The following is a 25,945-nucleotide window of genomic DNA, read 5'->3' on the forward strand; positions in this document are numbered from 1 at the left end:
TGTCAAACGTTACGGGGACGAGAGTGTCGAAACAGCCGAATATACACTTTTTTCAGGAATTAATTAGGAACAAATAAATGAAAGTGAAAAAAAATTCCATTTGCACAGTGTTTATTAATGGTTTGAATAGTATGAACCAAATTTTTTTGAGAGGGTACCAATCCTACACGTTTCAATCCTACAAGTGAACAGTTGTACAAATTCCTTCCTACAAGCGGCGGTTCTACAAGTTCGTTTCTCCAGGTTCGTTTCGAAGAAGGAGGGTCAATTCTACAGAAATCAGTTCTACGGGGCAAATATTCTTCGGAATATGTTCTGGAGACTCGTTTCTACGGAAATATTTTTCATGCCGAATGGTTGTGATCCAGATTTCTATCGGTAAACGTGAAGATACTGAAGCGAAATTGTGGACTCAATCTGCAAGTCCTATGACCAAATATCAAGATATGGGTCTAAACTGCAGATCGAAACTCTTGGGTTTATGCAATCATCTGACATAATTTTGAATCCCGTGGAAAAAATGTATCAAAATTACCAATCTTGCTGTATAGCTATACAATATGCTGTATTAGGTAAATTGCAATTAAAAACAACAGTTTTTTAACATCGTGGATTAGCAGAAAATGAAAAAAAATGTTCGTGAAAAATATGAATTTCGACCATTTGTTTACATGTGCTATTTTTGCAATAAATGAATAAATAAATAAATTTTGTATTTCTTTAGACATAGAAATATTTTACACACTATGTGGAATCAAAAAACTCGGCATTTGTTAGCAAAAAAGTAGTTTAATAATTAACAAACTCCAAAAATCATTAAAGGGTTAAACAGATCGTTCAGACGACCGTGGCGACAATTTTATGTTATGCATTCACGCATGCTTCTAGTGTTTTTTCCAGTTATAAACTGAGCGTAATATGGAGCAGTGCGAACCGATCGGTAAATCGTTAATTTGCTCGATATTACAGTGGAGTACTTATACTCACGATGAGTAGACGTAGAAGTGAAAATCTAATAACAGATTGTTATACTCTGGGAGTGATTGTAAAGTAGGGGATCCGGTCGGAAGAGAGAGTTTGTTCAGAGAGACAGCGAGTCTCAACGTCTCACAATCGTGATTAGTCAATTTCTCAGTGCGACAGCTTACGGTCATGATTTCGGCGAAAAGTCTTGTGAGTAACTAACTGACTTAATTATACCTTATTAATAATTCGTGAAAAACAACGTATAACACCAAAAATGGGAAAACCAGAATTTCTAGTCCAGCAAACAAAGTGTTCTCGTATACGGAGTGTAGAAAAATAACAGATTTCACTCAAAACTGCAGAAAAAGAGAAACACGTCAAGGTTTTGGTAATAAATACCCGTGTCAACTAAATTTTTTATTACAAATGTAATAGTTTTTACTCGGCACACAGCGATTTCCACTGCTTCTGTATGTAGTAAATTCTACATTTACGAAGTATATTCTACCAAAAAAAAAACCGATGTGTCCCTCTTTTCCTGCAGTTTTGAGAAATACCCACTCTTTTATTCTCTCTGTGTGAGAATTTTGGAAGTACGTACAGCAAAATCGAGACCAAAATAGATATCGTAATCCAGCAAGTATCATAAAAAATGTGTCTTGGAGTCCCTGTGTTAACAATATTTTTAACTCGTTCTACAATTCTTTCGCGATTCGAAAAAATGATCGCCTAAGCGGAATGCAGATATAATGAGAGTGCGACTATTGGCTCAAGTTTATCAACACAGCTTCACGTTATACACGGAGAAATTACCGAGAATATTGTGCTGTGTAAAAATGTGCCTTTATCCTACAAGACGTTATCATTTCTGGGTGTTAATTCTATAACATTGTTACTCGTCTACCCGCAAGTTTAAATCTCATGTATAAGAATTTCGAAGCAACGTTTGTTGTAAGATAAAAGGTATATTCTGTATACGATCAGCTGTCATCCAATTAGAAACTTTGTTAAAGGTATTCAATCAGTCGCGCACGAGTTGCTTTGACTCTAGTTTTACTAGGATACAAATTCCAATGTATAGTCAACTGGTGCGAGTTAACAATAAGATACAGGCATGGACATAATATCGTGCTGTTTCTCGGTATGAATTGAAGAAAAAGTTTTACCCGAACGTACCGAACATGGACAAAGGAGCAGCAAAAAATTACATACTCAACTTTCTACGAATTTCGATACATAAATTTCTTTACCACAAACTGGATTGAAATGGCCATTACTTAACTCTTCGAGTCACATACCATTGAGCTGAGTCAACTTTTATAACAAGATAGTATTCTAAGGTTTTTGGGGTCACTGATTACGAATCAGAAATGAAGATTTCGAAATTCAAGATGGCGCATACAATATGGTGAACGAAATTTTTTAATTTGATCGAATACGGTCAAAAAACTCTATGTACGGGTTTTCGGGGCTGCTGATTGAATTTGCCATATTGAATTTGAAAAATACGATTTTAGATTCGTAATCAGCGACCCCAAAAACCCTGGATAGAGTTTTTTCACCGGATTCGATCAAATTTGAAATTTTCGGTCAACGTATTGGATCCACCATTTTCAATTATTAAAATCCAATTTTTAATTCGTAATCAGTGACCTCGAAATTTATAAATTATGTAACACATGGAAATGGTGAGGGGTTAAGTTTCTCAGAAATGAATTATTCCTTCAATTTTCACGATTTTTATCAATCAATTTGTTTCTAACAATAATAATTTACATTGTATCTTGATAATTACTCTCGAGTATTGAAAATCTCTCAGTATACTATCAGAAATAATAGAAACCCGCAAAGAAATATGTTGAAGAGTTTTCTAAATATACAAAAAATGGATATAAAATAGATGGTAAGAATACTTAACAATATGACTGAAAGGGTTAACAAGTGCTCTAATCGTTTTTCTGACAACTTCCATACATATCACATCGTTATCATGCTGCAAGTTGATTTACAAATTCAACTGGGTGTGAACGCTGTTGGGTAGCGGTTACTACGGCTGTGCAATATTTCGGTGTACCGAATTTTTTCTTCGATATCTTTGTTTCAAAATATTTCGGTATCAAGATCAGCTTTCAATACCGACGCCGAAATCTTGATATCATCATACCGAAAGTCGAAACTACCGATGACAAAATACGGAAATATCGAAATACCAAAATATTACAATCACAACTCTCGATCGCCGCGACCGTAATATCGAATTGCAGCAATGAAAAAATCGAATATTCCATGCTTTTGCGGCACTTCCTCTACATTGCCTACTACGAATAATCTTCGGATAATATGTATTTTCACAGTAATACTACCATCTTCTTAAATCATAGTAGTTGGTATATTTGAGTATTTGACTACAGTTTACCGGACTTGAAGGGGTTAGTGACAGGTAATTTCAGTTTTTCGGTATTTCACCTTTATTATAATATTTCATCGGCATTCGGGTATCTTATTGATAATTTGGTGTTTTATCGATGTTTTAGTATTTTATCGGTAAAACAATATGTCGATAATCACCGACACGAAGGCAGATAAAACAAACATTTTCGAAACTTTTTGAGACGGCCCTACGGCTGAATTTTTTTTAATATTGGCGAATTACCTAGAACATCACATTTGCAGTAGTGGGGCAGAATTATTCACCGATCTGTGGAAGTTGATGTCACACAATCTGGTTTTACTCTTCAGTGAAACTTTGTCGAGAGCAGCATTTCTGCCCTATTGTAATATATCTCGTCTGACCGACGCGTTTTGACTCTGATATTACAAGAAACATTCCATGCCATGTGTATAGAATCCAGGAGAATTGCTTAATGCCATAGTCAAACTTTGAATTATAATTTAAGTTGAACACTCTTTAATATTAATTTTTTTCACGCGCTCAGCGATTTTCTCGAAACCCGTTCTTCGAGAGCGTATACTAGTCAAGGAATAAAAAATTTTCAGTTTCCCAACGGCGAAACAAACGGTTTATTGTTCTAATTTCAAGGCAGAAAATATTTGAAAAATTGGTTACCGTGTTCAGATTTTATTCAAGTTTTAAAGTGGTTCGTTTTTTTTTTTTTTGGTCAGCCTGTAATGTAGTTTTACCTGAGCCTTAACGGTCATTAATAAATTGCACAAATTCTGTTTTGACATCAAATTTTGACGTGTTTGTTTAAGCTCAACTTTGGGGTGTTCATCATTCTCGTTATCAGGCCGCGAGTTCGTGCAGTACTGGTCAATTATGAAAAGCCATTCCCTCATCGTTTTCCAGTACGCGAAGTATCTCGAGTCGCATTCACGCAGTATTCGGATGTGCCCATGCTGAGCTTGGAAGAAATACAAGAAGCTTTCCCGTTTCTGAAAATACAATCTAATAACATTGCTGATCGTGCAAATACGAGACGCTCCTTCAACACTAGACCACAGTATGTATTTTATTATGTGCCGACGGAATTCCCCTCAAATTCTGGCGGTATCTCGGATTTCCACCATAGCCATGGCAATCCCAAGCCAGTCCCGGTATCAGATAAACGTTACTCTTTGAGAAATGAAATCAATCGTAGCTTACAAGGTAAAACGGTTCATTCGAAGGAGTTGCCAAGAAAAACTGAGCCAGTTATTTCCAGATTTGACAAAAAACTCATAATCCCTAAAGCTGAGGGTTCAATGGGATTCGCAGGTTTATTCAAGGAGAATCTACAGCGACATGAACGATACAGAAAACGGTATAATGATGAAAGAGACAAAGAATTCGAGTCTACTACCAAGACGATTAAGAGTGATAATCAGTTTGTATATGTACCAAGCAAAAAATTTAATGATAGAGACTTCTCGGATAAAACACACATTTTGCAAATCTCAGAGACTAGAGCCATACCTAATCGATCGTACCCTAGAGTCCCATCTCGTTATGTACAGCCACCAATGGTGGAGTACGAGAACAAGAAGTTTTGGGTAAAGAACAAGCGGAAATCCAAACGACCAACGGTCGACTCGGCCACAAACGAAGAGAGGTTGAAAAATCACAGAAACGCGAGTCAGAAAAAATCAAAAGAAACAAGTCCAGTAAATAAAACACACTTGAAAAATCACCGTCCAGTATATGACAGAGAGCATGATCCGGAGGAACTCACCGAGGTAACGCATTAAGATGAGACGCACATACCTTACACTTTATAAGATTGAATCAACTTTGTAATATTGCGAGTTACTCGTGGATATACGATTGGAAATTCTCATTCAGTAATATATGAAAAAAAAAAAAGAAAAACATTATTATTAAGAAGAATCAGATCAATTTATACATCTCTGTAGGATTTTCGAAAATTCATGATCATAGAACTCTGATATTTTACTCGCTGTTTCGCCTTTTACATCTACTATAGTTTGCAGTTCAAGATTGAACCTTCCAAAAATCAGAACTTGCTGAAAATTGTGATAGTACATCAATCAACTCTTATTATTTTTACTACACAGCACGTAAATCGAATCATAAGTCATGCAAAATTGTAGCAACGTTGCACCCGTAAGAATTTTTGTCAATCTATTCGAAAATATTGATTTCTAAAGATTTCCACAAGTATTTTATAATATCAATATACTTATTCTACAACGTCAATTTTCATCGGATTTGGTAGATGACTAAAAAACTGCGTACTATGCACAACTGTAATCGTTTCTGTATCCCTATAAATTGAAAACCGACACTGCTGAAAAAGACACCTCGTACAAGATTTTGGAAGGTACAATCTGGGCTAGACACGCCATATACGTATTTGAGAAATGAGAAACCAAAACCAGAAAGAATTCGTACATTTTTGATATCTTAATATGCATATCACCACGTAAGAGCTCAACAAACGGGAAAGCGGAAAGATTGCACAGACGTCCAAAAGAAGATCCCAAAGACACTTTGACACTCTCACAAGATGGAGACCGAGTAGAATTTCAAATACATGGCCACGAAGGACCAGAGACGTACATCTTTGGTTACGATACTGGCGACGGGTAAGCGTCGATGCGGTTTTTTGTTGTTATCTAACACTATTAAAACTTAATATCATACTTTAAAATGCCAGTATAGTGGCGTATAGAGATCTCAGAAATTAATAATCACGCAAAGCACATGAAAACTTTATAATACAAAATCAGGGTCTATTATACTCGTACCGTTACGTGGTCACTCAATTTGGTTTCGAAAGTTCCCTAACTTTATCCTGTCTCCCTGACTAAAATAATCCTTTTCCCTGAGTTTTTGCCTCGATATATCGCATTTCGCAATTACAAGTTTTCATTACTTTCGTAAACGCTAGAATTGAATAGTTCATTAATTGGAAGCAGATTGTTGTAAATACATGACAAGAAAAGCGGGTGCATATAAGGTTGGATGAATGGGCCTAGTGTCTGAATCAAAAGTTAGGAAAAGAAGAATTCATAATTTTAGAAAAGATTTTATTACTAGAACGTTCGAAATCATTTTATTGTGGTGTTTATTAATCGAATTTTAATGTCCTTGGACCCATTTAACTCGCCGACCAGATCTCTACGAATTGTCTGAGAAATCTGAGAAATCTTACATTACAGTCTAGTTATAACGTCTAAATGGAATTGTTGACGAACATCTGCTTGTGCAGTACTCACACGAATGTATTGCTTCCTATCCACTCTAGAGATCTTTACAGTGAAAAAAATACGCCCAAGACCATCAGAATTGGATCAAAAACATCACAGGTTTTTTAAACGGTCTTGCATCTCTTCTCGACTTTTGGTTTAGAAGATAGGGCCCCCGTTCATTCTCAGCATACATATTAACATTGTTCGAGAGTATGCAGCAAGGGCAAAAAGAATTTAAAAACCTTTCCACCTAGCATATGCTAGCGAGAATAATCATGAGTAGCTAGAGCAAGTAATTAAAAATAATTGAAAAATAGAAAGGTTGCATTAAGGGGGAAGGCAACTGTGACGGCCAGAAAAATAACCGATTTTTAAGAATTTTTTTCAGGTGGGATAACTAATTAATAAAGGGATCAGATTATCGGTATTTTATTAAGTGTATATTAAATTTGTTTTATATAAATTTTTATTCAAACACATTAAAATTAACAGAGATATGGGCCTTGACTTAAAGATTAATAAAAAAACTTCATCGTGGCATTGATATCTCGGTAAAGGGTTATCTGAAAATAAAAAAAAAAACTTTATCAATATCTATACAAATATAGCTATCGTTGTACGAGGCTGTTTTTTTTCCATTATGATTTACACAATAGCGACGGATTAAAATTTTTTTCTTCCAAAGCCCTCTTTTTTATTCAAGCAGTTGTCATTTTGTAAATAATCTAAAAACAAAAAAACGGCCACGCACAACGATAGCTACATTTCTATACATATTGATAAAAAAAATTTTTTTTTCACATAACCCTTTACCGCAATATCATCAATGCCACGACGAAGGGGAAATTTTTTGATTAGTCGTTAAGTTAAAGCCTAGTTAAAGTTTATTAATAAAAATTTATATAACATAAGTTTAATATACACTTAATAAAATACCGACAATCCGATCTCTTCTATGAGTTATCCCTATGAAGAAAATTTAAAAAATCGGTTATTTTTTCAGCCGTCGTAGTGGCCTACAGTACATTTCCTGGAATTCCAAAGAAAAACTATTATACTACTATTAGTATAATTTCCTGACATTTCCCGTAGTTCGAAGTTCTCCAAACGAGTAGCCCTATGAAAGTGTGGATGAATGAGAATAAAAATAATGAAAATTTATATTATTCAATTAAAAAATTATGCATTATAGACACTGGTGCAAAGAAATATGTTGATGGTGCCAACAGTATTGATTATTTTAGGAAGAACAGGCATTTTCGTCTGGAAGAACGCCTTCGAGACGGATCGGTGAAAGGACATTATGGATACTATGATGCAAATGGGAAGTTGAAAATGGTCGAATACAAAGTCAGGCCCATAGGAGGCTACGTAGAAAAACACCACAAATCCAACGATCATGAGTCTGACCAGACATCAAACACGAAAATGTAACTGTTACATGCAAGTAACACTTGGTGATTTGTTGTATACGAAATTCTAGCTATAGCTTTTGATATGCCTAATAAAAAAATAAATACATAAATGTCCTTAGACGAGAAGACTTCTTCAATTCTTTTCTATTTGACGGTATACAATAATATATTGTGTTACGAGTACGGGAAATGCGCGATTACCAATGAGTCTGAAGTTTGCAACGTAAGCCACAGTGAGGCCAGTACTATATTCATAGAGTCGGATATCGCTCATCCGCACGTCTGACAAAGCTATTTTTTTCTAATATATGTAAAGGAAAGATTGATTTGAGAAGAAACGCAGATATCATTGACAGCTCGTAAAATTGGGGTTACGTAACTTACGCTCGATGAAACAGTGCGTACAGTTGAGTTATTTGAAAGTGCGTCTCAGCTAAAGAAAACCCTAGTGTATAAAATCCTATGCTTTAGTTGTTCGCATGCGCCAACGTTATTTTATCGCACTGTTCGGAAATGGGACACTTTACTCCCGCACCACAGGCTGCAAAAGTCAAGCTTTCCAAACACGTGTTGAAGAAACAATTTCTACTACACGGGCACGAAAAACGCGGGTTTTCAAGTGTATGTGGCGGGCTGAAACTTGCATGGCAGTTTCTTTACCGGGAAAATAAAATTCTTGACACAGAAAAAAAAAACTCTTGTAAAAGAAAACAACTAGGAACGTGCTGCCGCTAGCGGATAATCTTGGTGTTTCAACACGACGTTTATGATGTTGCAAAGCGGCTGCACCAGACTCACTCGCTCGTTTCACAAGACGCGAAAACACATATTTCGAACCACTGAAATAATAATACTGTGATGACTTGCATGGCTAGGTTAGGTATACGGGTTGTTTTCCGGAGAGAGAGGTAGCTCGGAGGTGAAGTGATGTCTCTCTTGCACCAGTACAGTCATTCAAAAAGCTTGTGCACCAAAGATCAGTGCCCCTTTCGTAAAACAGTGATGTTACATTTTTGCTTAGATTGTTCCGCGCATGAGCAGTAACCAGGAGAAAGAATCAACACTTCATCTTCGAGCTATCTCTCTCTCCAGAACCTCACCACCGCAGTAATCGTTCCAGTATTATTATAGTTTACTGTTTCGAACATGTGTTTTGTTAGAGGATTATTTTGTGCATGTTTCTCAACAAAGTGGTTAGTCATATCTTTGGGATACTCATGAAGATGTTATTGTAAATTGCCTAAATACTGATTTCGACACAATTTTTGTAAGCTGTATTAATCGGCGGTCAAAATATGGATTTACACCAGAAAAATCGTCCTAGATTTCAATAATGCCTGCGTTTCAAACATTCATATATTAAGTATGTTCCTAGAAAAAATAATCATAAATTTTTTCGTTAAATCAAGCTTATTTATCTGACATAAATATTTATAAAGGTGTGATTGAAAAGCTGTTTATTTAACCATAACAGTCAATGGTTTAAAAAAGAAATCTAAACACAAACACATCTACCTCTTAACCAGTATCTATAATATGAATATTGTTATATTAATATCAGTAGTCTATACCAAAAATTTATGCTTCTCTGATTACAATCTCTCGCCGTAAGTATTTTGTTCATTGCTAAACAAATGCCAGTCATATCCAACTAAAAATTGCATATTTTTAGGGGGTGCATAGAATGAGTAGAACAGATTGTTATAATCCTGTATCTTTCGGGTCCTCAGTCTCATATTTGTGTTATTCTAAAAATTTCTCTCCTTTTTTCGTCAATTTTGTTTTCATTGATATTACAAAGAATGTTATAATATGTCTCTCGTGGATTTCGATCGCCTGTACAATATTAGTAAATAAAAGGAAAAAAATATCTGTTCAGTCAAATCCCTTGCAATTAACTTAATCAGTTTCATTTTTGGAAATACCATGCCGGAGTTTTGTCAGCAGGACTGATATATTCGAGTGAGGAGATGGAAGCTAAAAATTCTGCATATTATGCTATACATACATATATGTATTGGATACATATTTATAATACGTGCTATAATAATCCAATTCCAACAGGTATCAAATTGTTATATCGCTGTTCACAAATTAATTGCTCGAAATTTCATTATTATTGTGGTATAGTATTGTTAAGAGTTCGAAGAGAAGCGGAGAAAGGCATAGGAAATAAGCGTCATCCTTTTATTTCTCTTTCAAGTTGGTTTGACCAGCTCGATTGCTTGTTTCAAGTGCTGTACCTGCTTTTGTTTTCAATAGTCTGTGATCTGAAGTTCGCCACTCACTGATCGCAGAAAGGAGGGTGGCACCGCTCTTTGTTTCCCCGCATCTTTTTAAACTACTATCAATATAATTATCTATTCTCAACTGGCAAATATATCTTAATAACTTCTTATATTTTATTTATATATATTTTGTTTCTCTGTTTTGTTCTGGCTTGTTCGATCCAAAAACAAGAACTGTCTATTTGTGTGCTCACTGAGGCTTCTTACTTTCCGCGGATCCGTATGACGAACTTTTGCTTATCTCAGACATTCCAATTGTTTTATACATCAGCAGGAAAACTGCAAATCAATACATCAGATATTTAATTAATCTAGAGGAAAATTTAGAACTTTGTTGGTTGGTGTAAAAGGAGAATAACTTACATAATAGGATGATCCCTACTCCGATGAAAAAGTATACTGTAGACCCAGATAGTAGAAGGTTGACAAGATAGTACAACATGGGAACAAGTACAACAATAGCCCAGAAAGTGGTATTTATGAGAGAGTAATATCTCCTTTCCAGCTTGAAGGACCCTGTTGGCGGTACCCCGCTTGTGGCGAAGAAGTCCCCTGTTTGCATAAAACTCTCTGCCATTCGATCCTATTAAACAAAAAATTGATAAACAAACGCATTAGTCATCATACCTGTTAAAATATTCGTAAAAATCTAACAAAATGACAAAGTTAAAGTTAGTAACATCACATAACGAACATTGGAAAAAAAATCAGTAGTTTACTACTTTACAATGACTTCAAACATGTTAAGTTTTTGAAATATAACATATCTTTTGCTTTCTCATGGTTTACTGAATGTCAAACAATCCCAAAGTTTTAACATCACGATTTTTTCTAAAAATGTATTATTACGACAACGTTACAAATTTCAACCTAATATAATTCATATGCGACAATTCTGCCATGCTATAAATACAGCACGTGACTTTAATTAAATAACAAGTAAATAAGAATTCTTTTCATTGGTGGTCATTTTTTAGATGTGAATTGGCGTTATATTATTTGATAAATAAAAAACAAATAAAAATCACCTGGCACATAAAAACCAGTTGTAGAACTTCAAGCTAATCCCGTTTACTCCAAATATAATCATTTTGATGATAATGAAGTAAAACGCACATACACGCGACAGGAGGGAGTGGGAGCGGCAGGTGTGTTGACTATAGCTTGTTCAAAATAAATTTTCCTTTCTACAAGTAACTCTGAAATGGCTAGACAGATTTTATCCAAAACATACCGAATTCCATGTGTGGTGTACCTAAATTAGCAGTCCAAATCCCAATGCTATCAATTTATGCGTTTTCGAGTTATCGTCGGCCAATAAGTTTATCACACTCACACACAAAAAATTATCATAAATGGTTAGCAAGGTTTCGAAATATGAAATTAAAGTGACAATCTAATACCTATTTTCCGGTGTAAGTACAATAATTTTCTTCGATTATAGAACGAGACGTTTATAAAAAAAGAACCCATAATACGATTGAAATCACTTGAAAACTGGGTTCTGAATAGAGTAATGCAAATACTTATCGTGGCACGTGACTTACCTTTTTCTGATAGATCTGGTGTAGCCAAGCCGCAGCGGCTTCATCCCCTTCGGGAACTTCAGCGAGCGGAATCCTATTTATGTACATATGAGCTTCTACTTTCTCTCCTAGAAGAAGATTTGTCATAGTTGGCTTAACTACTTCTGTTGGCTTGAATGCCAACTGAATGTCATAGATAGCACCCACTTTCCCTCTTAAATGTGGAAGACTTGCTGTAAATCCTTTTGTGCGTGGGGTTAAATGGTGTTTTAATACTGGTAGCCCCTTTTCATGTGCAAATTTTTGGCTAGCTTCATGTTTCTCTGGGGTGAAACGTGTCCCTTCTGCATACAACAATAGCTGTAAATATTAAACAATCGTCAATCAAATTGCAAACTAATTGGAGAATTTTAGATTATATTCTGAGAGTTATTGACATTGTATGTTTCAAAATGGCTCGACTCACCCACATCGTATCCGGATAGTCGGCTAATTCTCTAATTTGTTCACCTATAGTTTCTTTGTCCTTTTCCCAACTCCTTTCTAAGAATACACTTTCCGCAAATTTCCAAGCCCATCCCAGTGTAGGAATATACTGAATTGACTTTTTTGCATAGGCTTTACAGTTCTGCAATCGAATTTACATGCATATTCATTTTGTTACTAATTACTTTTCTACTAATTTAGCTATTTAGAAAATTAGAAAAATAAAAAATCTTAAAATTAACGAACTAAATATTTAACAAAGTTGTATTGTTTTATGTGAGTACATCATTACTGTCAAGGTTCCAATTCACAGCTTACCCCTAGCATTTGAATACGTTCACAGAACATCCAGCCCACTAACCAGTCGATTTCATAACTATGGTTCATTAGTAAGTATCCGTGTTCATTGCCGTAATATTTGTCAAACTCTTCCTTGTTTATATAACATATGACATCTGTACCCGACCACCATTCAGCCATGAATACTAATTCTGTAAGATTAAAAGTAACGACTCAATGTTACGAGTACTCAAATAATTCCTGTGCTATTCTTTTCTGAAAGAACCACTACTTTCTTTGTGTGTATAATTATACATTCATTTATCCATTTGTATACAGCCAAATGTCTTACAGTGTCAATATACAAGGTGGTCCGTGTAAAAAAATGAAACTAAAACTATTCTTGGCAATTTTTTTTTTAAAGAAACAGGTTGAGAGTTAGAGCCGATTGAAATTCACCAATCAGAGCGCAGATGGGAGACCGCCAGCCGGGTGCGCGAGCAAGGCAAGGCTAGCGTACGCCACACCGGACTAAGAGAGTATCGTTTCTACAAGTCCGTATAGTTAAATGTATATAATAACTTATGGTCCAGCCAGCCTACAATTTAAAAAATTGTTTTGAAAAATTCGGTTGCTTAAACCTTTGTTATAGAATATACAGAAATAACTAACCGTGACTTCCGAAACTTAATATGATTGAAATTATACATCTGTTAATAATTGGTTCTTTCGTAAGTGAAGGTAAAGCTGAAAATGAATGGATGGTTGGATGGAATTGTGATCAGTATTACAGCATTCTGTCATATATGATTATATATTTTGATTCTAACGATTCTCAAATTTAATTAACCCTTTGCAGCATACATTTGTCCTTGCAGTCAAATTTCTTGAAACCAGGTATATAAGGGTTCTCGAGTTCTCTGATTTAAAAAATGCGGTCAGATCTGAGAAATTTAGAAAATTAAAAATAGCGGATCTCATATGAATGAATAGTATCAATTTTTATATTTTCAGTCCACCATATTGAATCCATTATTTTGAATTTTCGAATTTTGACATCGGATTCGTTTTTAGCAACCTCATAAACCCAAGATTACAGAGTTCTACTTTTCTAGTGCCCGTAACTTTGCCACAATGACATTTATTATGTAAAAAGAGGTATTTTCAATACTTTGTTTATTTATAGCGCTCACTATATTAGCAGAATCATCATAATCCCTCTTAAAACATCAACCTTGACATCTTGGTAGTCAAGTTAAGCAAAAAAAATAAATAAAATATTACGGCGATATCTCAAAAATTGAATATAAATCTTAAATAACTGTTTTAAAAAAGGTGTCTCACATATGAGACGCTGTGCCACAAAGTGTTAAGAAGCAATTTGAGACTAAAAATATTAATAATTCAAAAAAAGTAAACGATCATTAATTTTGTAAAGATAGTGACTACCCTAATTTTGAAACAAGCTTTTTCAACATAATAATAAAATTTCAAACTTTAATAAAAAATCTTCAGTATAAATATATTTCTGGGACTGACGGGTTCTATGTAAATTGTCAAACATCTGTAGATAAAAAAAACTTACGAGAGTAAAACGAGTAGCACAGATAGTAATTCAGTTTTCGGTACAGGTATTTTGAGAATGGACGTAAACCAATGTACAATATACATTGGAATAGATTAATAATCAGTCCAGATGTAAAAAATGTGATAGCAAACATCAGGTGAACCACCGAGGATCGCTTCAATGACGCCAAGACCCCCATTTTCTATTATATACTTCTAATATGTGCGTTTTGTCGAAGACATACATTCAATTTTCAACCTGCAACATAAAAAAGATTAGAGTTCATTTTTCGGACTGAGAAAATACGGAATAATCTCACTGGCAACATTAACTATTACACAAACAATAATTATATTGGACCATTTAATGTGAAGCTGATAATTTTTTTTTCCTGTAGGCATTAATTTTGAAGCACATCTAAAATTCCAATAATAAATTAAAATATCAATGCAATATTTAGCAATCATTTTACCATTTCATATTTTTCAATCGCTTACAAAGTTTCTTCCAATCCACAGAAATTTAATTTCAAAATTCGGTATTAGTGGCACCTTGATTACCTTGATCGACCGGAAATTTATGTGTATTACTTGCAATTAATATCTAGACAGCTATTCAAGCTGAAGTTTTTGGTTCAAACATTTATTTTCAAGATGTAGGAAAAGTGCCATTTTTGCAAAGCAATAAATTGAAGCCACAATATTGAAATTTACTTTTCACTTGACGTATACAAAGCGTGTATTAACAATGCCAAAATTATCACTATTTCAATCTATTTGTGTTTTAAACTTCTTGGCCTTTTTAAATTAGATAAGATTACTTAATCGTTTTACAAGGTAATATGTTATCAAGTGTGACCACTGTCTAATTTTCGAGAAGTGACGGACTTGAGCTCTACACTAACTCAGACATGATAACTATGACTGGTTGAAAAATTTTACTGTTCAATTTATCAAATAAGCGTAATTTTTCTTGTTCAACACATGTTCGAAATTCTGTGCACCTGACAACAGACTGATACACGTTCCCACTGCATGCATCTAGCAAGATAGCATTCATTGTCATATCTCATCAATGCATTCAATTAAAATTTATTTCATCTCACATCATGTGTATTATGAATAATTGTAACAACAATGTGAACTTTATCTCATTCCTCAGATGATAACCCTGATTTGTGATAATGAAATCGCAGTTGCAAATTTTTTCGCAATTTTACAATACATTTGTGAATCATTATAATCGAATTCAATTTTCTGTATGTATATCTGAATTCTAGTCTCAACAATGACAAATAGTTCTTAATCGTATAACGCAAGTAAAATAATTACTGATGCTAAACCAGTGATGAGAGCTGGAAATAATACTGTTAAGGTGTATCCTAGTGATATGCTTAACCAGCAAAATATAATGATATAATAATTGCACGAAATTATAATATGCTGTGGATAAATAACATGAATGCTGAATTTATAAACTTCGGTGAATCCAGTAGGTTGCCTTTCAAGATGGAGTTCAAACATAACTTTTCAATTGTTTTCACTACACTTCTAAACTAGTCGTAGAATTGGATAGTAAAAAAAAAAATTACTATCTGCAAGGATAAGTAAGAAACATAATTTTGTTTAAAGTTTTCAGGGAGTAAATAAAATTTCATAAAATAATGCTTACAACTTTAATAGATCCATTTACCAAGCCAGGAAATTATAGTACTTGAGGACATAGGTAATGAAAAAACTGCGAAATCATACAATATTGATAAACAATTTTACAAAGTTTGCTAGAACAGCCAATCAGTCAACTATGATGTTCTGATAAAGTGACGAGGCTATAAAATTAAGATCAATAATAAAAATTACCGAATATTCATAAGTTGTTCTTCTTAGCAAGTTTCATAGATTGAGTAAACAAAATGTCCCAAGGCTGATGGAGCACCCACTAATTTAGGAAAATTCACAAAGAAACGTTAATTTGTGATTCAAAACAAATCCATGTTATGGATATTCACAGGAAGCACTCACAACATCAAATGCTAACCTTCACACAATAAAAAACAATTCTACCCATAGGTACAATTCTTTACTGTGATCAATAGGGACATGGACAACATGGAATTTACAGATAAAGTATTGAAATTTTGTAGGGTGACGAGTTTCCGAACTTGCCACAACACAGCCTGTCTAATGAGATTGAGAAAGTTTGAAGCTAAAGTGTTTCAACACCGGCATCGACAATTATTGCATCAACATACCTATTTATTTATTTTTTTTTTTTCCCTTTATTTATTTAAGGTCGCCTTGCAACTACAAGGTTATTGACGACCACTTTAAACGATTACATAGAATAAAGTACAGGTTAACAATGATAAAGTATTACAGAACACATTTAAAATTTTATATTTCATCAATTATTTTGGCTTCTTTGAGGAACTTTACGGTTCGATGGCATCCACTTGCCGAATTGAGGCAGTCCTTGATGTTGTTTGGTAGCTGAGTTTTGGTTCTGATGTTTACGAGGTTATGACATTCGATTAGTAAGTGTTTCACTGATAGATTCGTGTTGCAAAATTGACAGCTATTTTTCGGCTCCTTGCTAATTAAGTAGGAGTGCGTTAACTTGGTATGTCCTATGCGTAATCTTGTCAGTATAGCTTGGTAACTTCTGCAGAAAGAGTCCACTGGGTTAGGGTCTAGATTAAATTTTCTTACTTCCGCTATCTTAGGGTTGTTCCTTGTCCATTCTTTCCATAATACTTTCCAATGATTTTTTATTGAGTTCTTAATGTGCTTTTTGAAATCATTAGCAGTAGTGGCCACTAAGTTGTTGATTCTGGCTTTGTTAATTGCTTCTTTTGCCACTTTGTCAGCCTCTTCATTCCCCAGAATCCCTTGGTGGCCAGGTATCCAGATCAGTTTGACTCTCCTATTGCTGTTAATTAGGTCGTTGACTTTCTCATGAATATTGTGGATGATCGGATTAGTACTCTCTGCATTCGATAAAGCTGAGAGACAACTCGTTGAATCGGTGAATAAAGCAATGTGTCCTAATTCAGGATTATCAATGGCAATGGTCAATGCTTCCGAGATTGCTATAGCTTCGCAGGTAAAGATTGAGTTGAAGTTTTGTAGCCGAAAACCCAACTTTGCGTCCAGGTAGACTACTGCACAGCTAGTTCTCCCGTCTTTGACTGAGCCGTCTGTATAAACTGGGGTGTAATCTTGATATTTTTCCATCATGGCCTGGAAATAGCTACGGTACGTTTGCTCAGATGTATTACTCTTTTGAAGCTCTGCTAGTTCGAGGTCAGTGTGGTTCGTGGGATTATTCCACGGTGGAGTAACAGATTGTCTTCTAGGCACAACTTTGGGAACTGTGGTGTCAAGTTTTTCTAACTCCATTGTATATCTGACTCTAGGAGGTTTAAGTGAGTTGGTCTTGAGTCTATACTCAATATCGGTGGCTGGTTTTCTCTCTACGAATTCGAAGGCGGGCTCGCCTTTTTGGGCTTGGGCTCTGGTCATATAATTTAGCAAAATTTCCTTTCTTCTTAGTTTCAATGGCATTTCTTCTGCTTCTACGAGGATGCTGTTGATCGGGCTGGTTCTGTATGCACCAAGACTGAGTCTTAAGGCTAAATTGTGAATACTGTCCAGTTCCTTTAAACGGTGCCCTGCTGCAGTATCATACATGCCGGCTCCATAGTCCAACTTAGCTCGAATTATTGCACGATAGGCTAACAGCATTGAGGGCTTATCGGCTCCCCACTTCGTTGAGGATATCACCTTGAGTAGATCGATCCTTTTCCTGCGTTCGCTTACCAATTTTTTTAGGTGTGCCTTCCAAGTTAGCCTTTCGTCGAAGTATAAACCCAGTAATTTAATCTGGTCAACCTGCTTTAGTACGTTGCCGCCTAATTGAAGTGTGATATTTCTTTTCTTTCTTCCTCTGACAAAAATTATGAATTCGGATTTGGCCTTTGAGAATTTGAATCCACATTCGACTGACCATCCCTGGAGGGAGTCCAAGGTCTTTTGCACCAAGTCGGCTGTGTGTTTTAAGTTTTTGCCACTACAATGTATAATGAGGTCATCAGCAAAGAGGTTTCCTTTCACAGGTTTGGGGATGTGGTCGAGCACGTCGTTAATGTCTACCAAGAACAAAATCACACTCAATACTGCTCCCTGTGGAAATCCATTTTCAATTTTCTTGCTGTCTGAAAGAATATGGTCCACTCTAACCTGAATCCTCCTGTCCGTTAGAAAGTTCTTAATATAGGCCAGCAAATTTCCTCTTATATTCTTTTTTTCCAAAATACGCAGGAGCCTATACGCCCACGCCATCTCATACACCTTTTCTATATCCAAAGATGCGGTTATGAGGGGTTGGTTGTTGATAAAGGAGTCACATATTTGGGTGACAAAGTTGGTTAAGTGGTCTTGGGTCGAGCGGAACTGACGAAATCCATATTGCTGTGGAGATATGAAGTTGTTAGCCTCTAGGTACCATCTTAGTCTTTTGGCGACTATTTTTTCCATCAGATTGCAAATGTTACAGGTTAAGGCGATGGGGCGGTAGATTTTACAGTTGCTTGGAATTTTGTTTGGCTTCAAGATTGGAACTATTATAGCTTCTTTCCAGTTTTTGGGGAACCGTTGTCTTACCCATATTAAATTAAACAAGTCGAGTAAGTAGCAAAGGCCTCGAGTTGGAAGATTCTTAATTAGAATGTTTGGAATCCTATCAGCGCCCGGACTAGAGTTTCGCAGCTTTGCTAGTTCCCTTGTCAGCTCATGCATCGATAGTTCGTTGTTGATAGATTGGCTGTTGTCCTTGGTGTCAAAAAGTGAATTGGTTTCTTCGCTTTTCTTAAAGTCTAGAAACTTTTTTTCATAATTTGACGAGCTTGAATTTGCTGCAAATGACGCTGCTAACATGTCTGCAGTTTCCTTGGGATTCGCGGTAAAGTTACCGTCATCTTTTTCCAAGGCTATAGTACTGAAAGCTCTTCTTTTGCTTGTGTTCAGGCAATGTATTCTGTTCCAGACCTCCGTAGCTGAAGTTTGATTATTAATAGATGAAACAAATTCTCTCCATGAGTTCTGACGACTATTTTTTAAGGTTCTTCTGGCTATGGCTCTCTTTTTCATGAACTCGATTTTTTATTGTACGCTCTGGTTCGTGTGAGAATTTTTTTTGTATAGTCGAAAAGCTTTCTTTTGGTCCAGGACTGCCTTTCTGCACTCTTCGTTCCACCAATATACTTGCTTCTTTTTTCTCGAGTTACTAGTTTTTGGAATCGTTAAATTTGCCGCTTCTAGGATTAGAGATGAAAACTCTGCTGCTATATCATCGACGGAGTTTTCGACGCTGGGGTCAATTGCGGGGAGTGCTAGAAGTAGTTCGTCCACTTTGGATTGGTAAAGAGGCCAGTCTGCTTTTTTAAATATGTATTTTTCAATGTGATCTGGAGAAGAGTAGTCATCTGGAGATAGAAGCTTAGTGACTATAGGAAAATGGTCGCTATCGTATGTATGATCAAGTGCAAACCATCTAACCGCTGGTGCTATATATTTATCAACTATTGTTAAATCAATGCAACTAGTTCTGCCGCTGCGTGTACAGAAATGAGTTGGCTGCCCAGTGTTACTTAATATTAGATCCTCGTTGTTGTCTAACCAGTTTGCTAATAAAGTTCCTCTGTGATCTTGGTGGTCCGACCCCCAATACTCGTGGTGACAGTTGAAATCTCCGAGAAGAATAAACGGTCTAGGTAACTGATTGGTGATTATTGTTAGTTCTTCTATCTCCAATGCTTTGCTATTAGGTATGTAGATGGTAAAGATAGTGATGTTGACTGGAAATTTTATTCTAATAGCTACTGCTTCTAAATCTGTTGTAAGTTGGGCTTCTTCAGGGATTGCATGGGGCTTGACAAATATGGCGACTCCCCCACTTGCTCTGTTCGCTGCTGTTCTATTTTGATGGTATTTTAAATAACCGTTTAAATTTGCACAGTGGTCGTTGTTAAAATTGGTTTCTTGTAGACAAAGGCACAAGGGGTTTTGCTGGTAGATGAGGAGTTTTAGTTGCTCTACCTTGTTGTAAAAGCCGTTTAAGTTCCATTGAATTATATCCATTTGTATATTTGTTTATTCTAGAAGTGCTTTTAGTTTCTTTGCAAACCGTGTACTTTGGTTCATAAGGGATTTAGTCATAAACGGTCGAACTGCCTCGCACATGAGTATTATTCCTTCAACATTTTTTGAGAAAAGCTTAACTATATCTTTTATATCGTTTTTGCCCTTAGTACTTTCTACAAGATGTCTCAGCTGATCTGTGTTGAGGACGTAGTTAACAGGTGGGTCTTGACTTTCTACTTTTTCCTTGACATTTTTCTATGCCGCATCGTGGGAATCTTCCTTCTCTGCTACTTTCCTTTTTTTGGCAGTATTTTTAGCTGTTACTTGATTATTTGATGGGTTATTTAACGTACTGACTGACGCTTCGGAGTCGTATTCGGAGTCAGTTTCCATTCCTGTCTCCTCGATTGAGTCCAAAGATGATATAGTTGACTCTGTTTTAGGATGAGGTCTTTTTGGAAACTCAGGCGCGTTTACCCCAGGGGTATTTATGGTGTCTTGCATATTAATTGTCATCTTAGTAATCTGGGATGCTTCCCCTTGAGAAGCAGCTAGCACTTGGGCATCTTTCGGGGTTTCACTAACCGTCGGAGTTTCTGATTCTAGCCGCTGCTGAGGTGCTGAACTCTTAGACGGGCCAGGTAAGATTGTCTCAGTATTTTCAGGGCTCTGATGACTGCCTTGAGAGTTAATCGGGCAGTCTTCTGACAAGAGACCGACGAATTTACCCAGAAAATATTTTCCTGAACGGCAGGTCAGATGGATCCCATAGTCTATGTTCTTATAATTGATTAGCAACGTTTTGGGGAGTTTTTTCTCATCAGCCGGGGACACAGAAAAGTGTCTGTGGAAACACAAGATGTTGGCGTACTTGGCGTTAGAGGTAGGCCTTCGATGAAAGGTTATAGGAGACATGGGCTCAATCCCCTTTTTCCTGAGTTCTTGCTCTACGATGTAGTGGGGAATAGATGGAAATATGTTGTAAAGTATGACTATCTTTTTTCTGGTGATTAGAGATGTAATTGGCAGCTGATGGTTGTTTATAGTTAGTTTGCATTTTCTCTCCACAAGTTCATCAACTAGTTGAGTAGACTCTAGGTATACACATATGTAGTTTTGCTCAATTCGAGAAATGAAACGTATGGCTGTAGGTTGGACGATGGTTGACAATGCGTCTAAGTATACCTCAATGTTGACGTTATCCAATGATTCGATAATAATAGCCTGCTCATTTTTTGGAAAGCTGTCTTGCGATGTAACGTAGGCATAATTAGTAATTCCTGTAACGGTGAGACGTTGGGACTGTTGGTTCTGTTGTGAGCTCATTGTGTTGTTGTTGTCATTGAGGTTAGGATACGACATTGTTACTTTGAGAGTACCTCTAAGGCGAGGCCTTCAGTATATTATTTTCTTTCTATAACACCACTCTCCCCTTAGTTTTAATCACTGTATGTAATAACTATTATGACACGTGATACGTTTGTAAACACTCAGGAGTTCTGATTGCTAAACAGCGCCAACATACACTGTTATGTATTTAAAGTTTGTATATTGAAATTGGGAAATAATTGCCCCTACCACACACAGTGACATAGTCTGAGCAGAAGGTTATTTTCAATTTTACGTGCATCAGAGATAAATAACAGAAGCTGATATCGAACTGAAGATCCAAACCTTTATTATCTTTGATTTAAACTGTATTTCTCTTTGTAATTAGTAATGAAAGGCATATTGGTCTTATATTCTCTGAATAGTTTATTACACCGGTCAATGTTATAAAAAAGATTATGAACAAACTCGTACATAAATTATTCACAAGTAGCTGGTAAAAATTGTCATCAATTTATATGCGTTAAGACAGGAAAGCTCCATGAAATTTTTGCGACGAGTGATTAATATAAGTCCTCTGATAATAGTTATCTGTATCAATGTCTTCTGTCACGATAAAATTGGATAAGGTGAATTTGCAATCACCTTTCGTATCAGAGATAAAGAAATGTGTGTTGAATGATTAAAATCATTGCCAAGGAAAGGCCACTGTGAGACTATTGTACAAGCCTTGCGTCTATTTTCAGGTATTATTACAAATTCGAAACAACTAATTGCATGAATCTCAAGTGTACTAGAAAGCAGTTGCTTTGGCATAAGTACAGTTGTGATAAAAGTGCTTACTTGTATATAAGCTTGTTTCTATTGAAGTATCGAGTCACATTGGTATTCCAGAATATGCGGAAAGTAACCAAGAACTTGAAACTTGAGTTACAGAAATTGTTGAGAGAGTTTTCGGTGATTCAGCACAATTTGACGAATGAAATCAGCATTCGCCGTTTCATTTGCTGTAGAATTGATGCAAGAATAAAATTATATGTGCATACATACATATGTGTAGTGCTGATAATGAAACAAGTAGTTCTATTTTATAATTTCAAGCTGATTGAATGAAGGTTTCCAAGTATTACGCAGCGGCAAAGATACGGCTGATTCGTAATAAACAATTATTAGTTTTACAGCTTATCAAAGAACAGTCATCCCCTGAATTCGAAGAGTGGAGAACAGTGTTGCGAACGTAGATAAGGTGGCCAAGTCGTGAATAAAGCTGAATATTATAAGTCAGGGTAATAACATAAAATACAGTCATTAATTAACTCACCTATTGTTGCATAATTGATTTTTCTGTTGAGTATGTAGTATTACATTGTAATCATTGATAGCATATATTTCTAACGGAGAAACTACGGCCTTGATTGGAATCAAAACAGTTGAGCGAAACCCAGAACTACGGACTACGATGCACGGTTTTGTATACAGGTCTGGAAACCGCAGGCGGTGGGAGAGGTAAATTCTTCATTGTGAAACATCAAAATACTTGAATATAGCATACAATACCCCTGTCTACATGACGACTGGGTGGCTGTTGATAGAACTACCAATTTAGCTTCAAAATAGGAAATTGATCCCCCGCCGTTGAAAATTTGGGGTTGTTTCCAAGCCTGCATTCGTACCCGCCCGTACTTCAAACCGTATAAATACTTAAGTGCGGTGTGGTATTTACACATATGGAAATTGAATTTGTAAGGTCAATTTTCCCCCCTAAGTTGGGATTTCATGGGCAGCAAAGAGCAGCAAGAGTTTAGTAACTTCTTAGATGTTACAAAAACCCGTCTACTAGTTTGACGCAGCAGCAGAGCTGTTCATTAAGGGTGCTATTTCATGAGCAGTAAAAAGCAGCAGCAGCAACAGTTTTCCCCTATCACTTCCGGCGCAAGTTTCTGCTTCTCGCAGTTCAGTAGGTTTGTTCGTACTGCTACACTTTCTACACTTTCGTGGGGAGTGTACACTTGCGCGTTCGCTTTAGCGAACGTGACGTCGGATGGCGCTGTTCGTTTTACAAATGTCACTAGACTTTCGTTACACTTTGACCGTGTTTGTAAATCAACTGACAGTACTGAAAATTCCCTAGGACAGAGTCGGAGCTATTCACGAACTTGGAAGCGCAAAAGAGATGAAAGATTGCTGACAGTACTGGCAGTCAATTTTTGGAACACGGCCTTTGTGTACACTTTTTACATTCGGTCTAGACCAAGTGTAAAAAGTGTAAATGGTTCAATTGGCATGAATGCTACAGGTTTTTCAACCACGTTAGTGAACTGTGATGCGATATACCTTAAAACTCACGAGTGACAACAAACCCATAACCTCACTCCAAATCAGAACAAAGCAGTACAGTATTTTACTTAAAAAACAACGTTCAATTTGATAACGGTATACTTAAAACATAAGGTATGAAAGATTTCTTCAACAAATTCCAAAAATGCTTTATCTTATTTACTAATTTGTTGTATTAATAAGTGTTTCGAGAAAAAAAACGACTGTTCGTAACGTACGCCATTTTCTTGTCCCCACTTTTCTGCACCTTCTACACTATTGCGTTCGTGTGAATATAGAAAGTGTTCTTCCTATTCGAGCACAACTTGTAAGAATGTCTGTAAGTGTGTTTACATTTTGGAATCTTACGCTTCTGATGCGAAGCTCGTAAGACAGTCAATGACCGTCTAATATTGAAATGCGGATATGCATCATCAATATTAATATTAATCACGAGGCATTTTTCATTGTTGAAACGTATAACCAGTTTTTCAAAACGTATAACCAGTTTTTCAAAATTATACGTTTCAACAATGAAAAATGCCTCGTGATTAATATTAATATTGATGATGCATATCCGCATTTCAATATTAGATGGTCATTGACTGTCTTACGAGCTTCGCATTAGAAGCGTAAGATTCCAAAATGTAAACACACTTACAGACATTCTTACAAGTTGTGCTCGAAGAGGAAGAACACTTTCTTTATTCACACATACTATCACAGCACAAGAAAACAAATTTGAACTTACTGGTGATGAGAAAAATTAACGACATCAGAGTCAGGGCGGCTAGGTGGTCTAGTGGAGTAAGGCTCCGGTAAAGCATCGCTAGATACTACGTTCGATTCCTGGCTCCGTCGTTAATTTTTCGAATTTACCAGTTTTTCAAAATTATACGTTTCAACTATTGCGTTCGCGCTATCTTAGCTAGAGTCAAGAAGCCGACGTACACTTCCCAGCAATCCCTAGTACACTACCCTAGTTCTTTTTACACTCGTGAGTGTAGAGTGTAGCTAGCACGAACAAACCTAGTTTCTCGACCGACAAGCCACAAGATCACAAGAAGCCACGGCCTATTTCATGAGCAGCGCTGCTGCTGCGTATAATTACAAGACTGATGCTAGTGAAAACTAGTAAGTTACTAAACCACTGCTGCCTTTTACTGCTCATGAAATAGCACCCTGAGGGTGCTTTCTGAAATTAGCTGACAGGGCTAAAAAATTTCTTAGGACAGAGGCGGAGCTACTCCCGAACACCGCAGCGCAAAAGAGATAAAAGATTGTCGACAGCACTGGAAATTAATATCGGAACGCACCAGTCGATTGCGTTGTCAATAGAGAACATCAACCTGCAGCTTACCGCCCGAGCCATGGAGACCAGAGAACAGGAGTCCGATCTCTATTGAAGAGCATACGAAAAAATCGTCCTCGAAAATTTATCGTTTAGCAGTTTTAGATTTTATCCAAAGCATTGCTGTCATCATAAAGTTCCGAAGTGACCTTGGTAGGAATTGACTATGTATATTTATATAAACATGGATCGTGGCGTGCTTTTACGTCAATTATCTGCACGGATTTATGGACGCAGCCTCTAAGCAGAGCCCTTTCTTGCGGGAGTTTCCAAAAAGACGGAAGGGGCATCGGGCAAGGTCCCTAGATTAGACAGTTCAAGACCATCTATGGATTTACCCTTTGCCACCTTTTACTCGGATTTAATGTCGGTTGAGGTTGGTAAAGCAATCACTCGGTTTTTACTGGTTTTTACGGGTTTTCACTTACTTCAAATGGTGGATTTTACGGAGTATGTTTATAGCATTGAGGTTTATAGGTGATGATCGCCGCCATCGCCGCCCTTCTTTTTGTACAATTTCACTTTTGTCCGTAGGTGGCGCTTTAACCGCATTCAGATAATTCTTACGCTACCTTAAAACTGGGGACAAGTTTTATCGCAGAGTTTTGTCTACTTGCTACAACTCCGTGGCTG

At 36.3% G+C, this 25,945-nt stretch overlaps 2 protein-coding genes across 4 annotated transcripts; one reads left to right on the forward strand and one right to left on the reverse strand.

Annotated features, from left to right (window-relative positions):
• The first annotated feature begins 907 nt into the window (after positions 1-907).
• On the forward strand, positions 908-8,977 carry LOC124297170 (uncharacterized). Its single transcript, XM_046747895.1, has 4 exons — positions 908-1,173; positions 4,180-5,139; positions 5,852-6,009; positions 7,860-8,977. The coding sequence occupies exons 1-4, from the start codon at positions 1,153-1,155 to the stop codon at positions 8,047-8,049; spliced, it is 1,329 nt and encodes a 442-aa protein (XP_046603851.1). The 5' UTR covers positions 908-1,152; the 3' UTR covers positions 8,050-8,977.
• Positions 8,978-9,472: 495 nt separating this feature from the next.
• Positions 9,473-23,175, reverse strand: LOC124297172 (1-acyl-sn-glycerol-3-phosphate acyltransferase gamma-like). Of its 3 annotated transcripts, none has more exons than XM_046747897.1 (7): positions 22,967-23,175; positions 14,195-14,434; positions 12,649-12,821; positions 12,311-12,472; positions 11,866-12,204; positions 10,682-10,901; positions 9,473-10,597 (listed from the first exon to the last, which is right to left on the reverse strand). In XM_046747897.1, the coding sequence occupies exons 2-7, from the start codon at positions 14,373-14,375 to the stop codon at positions 10,509-10,511; spliced, it is 1,164 nt and encodes a 387-aa protein (XP_046603853.1). In that variant the 5' UTR covers positions 14,376-14,434; positions 22,967-23,175; the 3' UTR covers positions 9,473-10,508. The 3 variants fall into 3 exon arrangements, with proteins under 3 accessions (XP_046603853.1, XP_046603854.1, XP_046603855.1); XM_046747898.1 differs by lacking the exon at positions 22,967-23,175 and adding an exon at positions 14,649-14,922; XM_046747899.1 differs by lacking the exon at positions 14,195-14,434.
• Positions 23,176-25,945: the final 2,770 nt, after the last annotated feature.

Source organism: Neodiprion virginianus, chromosome 2 (genome assembly GCF_021901495.1).
Source record: "Neodiprion virginianus isolate iyNeoVirg1 chromosome 2, iyNeoVirg1.1, whole genome shotgun sequence".
NCBI classification, from domain to species: domain Eukaryota; kingdom Metazoa; phylum Arthropoda; class Insecta; order Hymenoptera; family Diprionidae; genus Neodiprion; species Neodiprion virginianus.

Excerpts from the sequence above, each read along its gene's own strand:
- LOC124297170 (XM_046747895.1), top strand. The coding sequence starts at position 1,153 with ATGATTTCGGCGAAAAGTCTT. Across the intron at positions 1,174-4,179 it reads TGATTTCGGCGAAAAGTCTT|CTCAACTTTGGGGTGTTCAT; the intron begins GTGAGTAACTAA and ends TGTTTGTTTAAG. Across the intron at positions 5,140-5,851 it reads ATCCGGAGGAACTCACCGAG|AGCTCAACAAACGGGAAAGC; the intron begins GTAACGCATTAA and ends TCACCACGTAAG.
- LOC124297172 (XM_046747897.1), bottom strand. The coding sequence starts at position 14,375 with ATGGGGGTCTTGGCGTCATTGAAGCGATCCTCGGTGGTTCACCTGATG. Across the intron at positions 12,822-14,194 it reads GTGCTACTCGTTTTACTCTC|AATTAGTATTCATGGCTGAA; the intron begins GTAAGTTTTTTT and ends TTAATCTTACAG. Across the intron at positions 12,205-12,310 it reads ACTATCCGGATACGATGTGG|CTATTGTTGTATGCAGAAGG; the intron begins GTGAGTCGAGCC and ends TAATATTTACAG.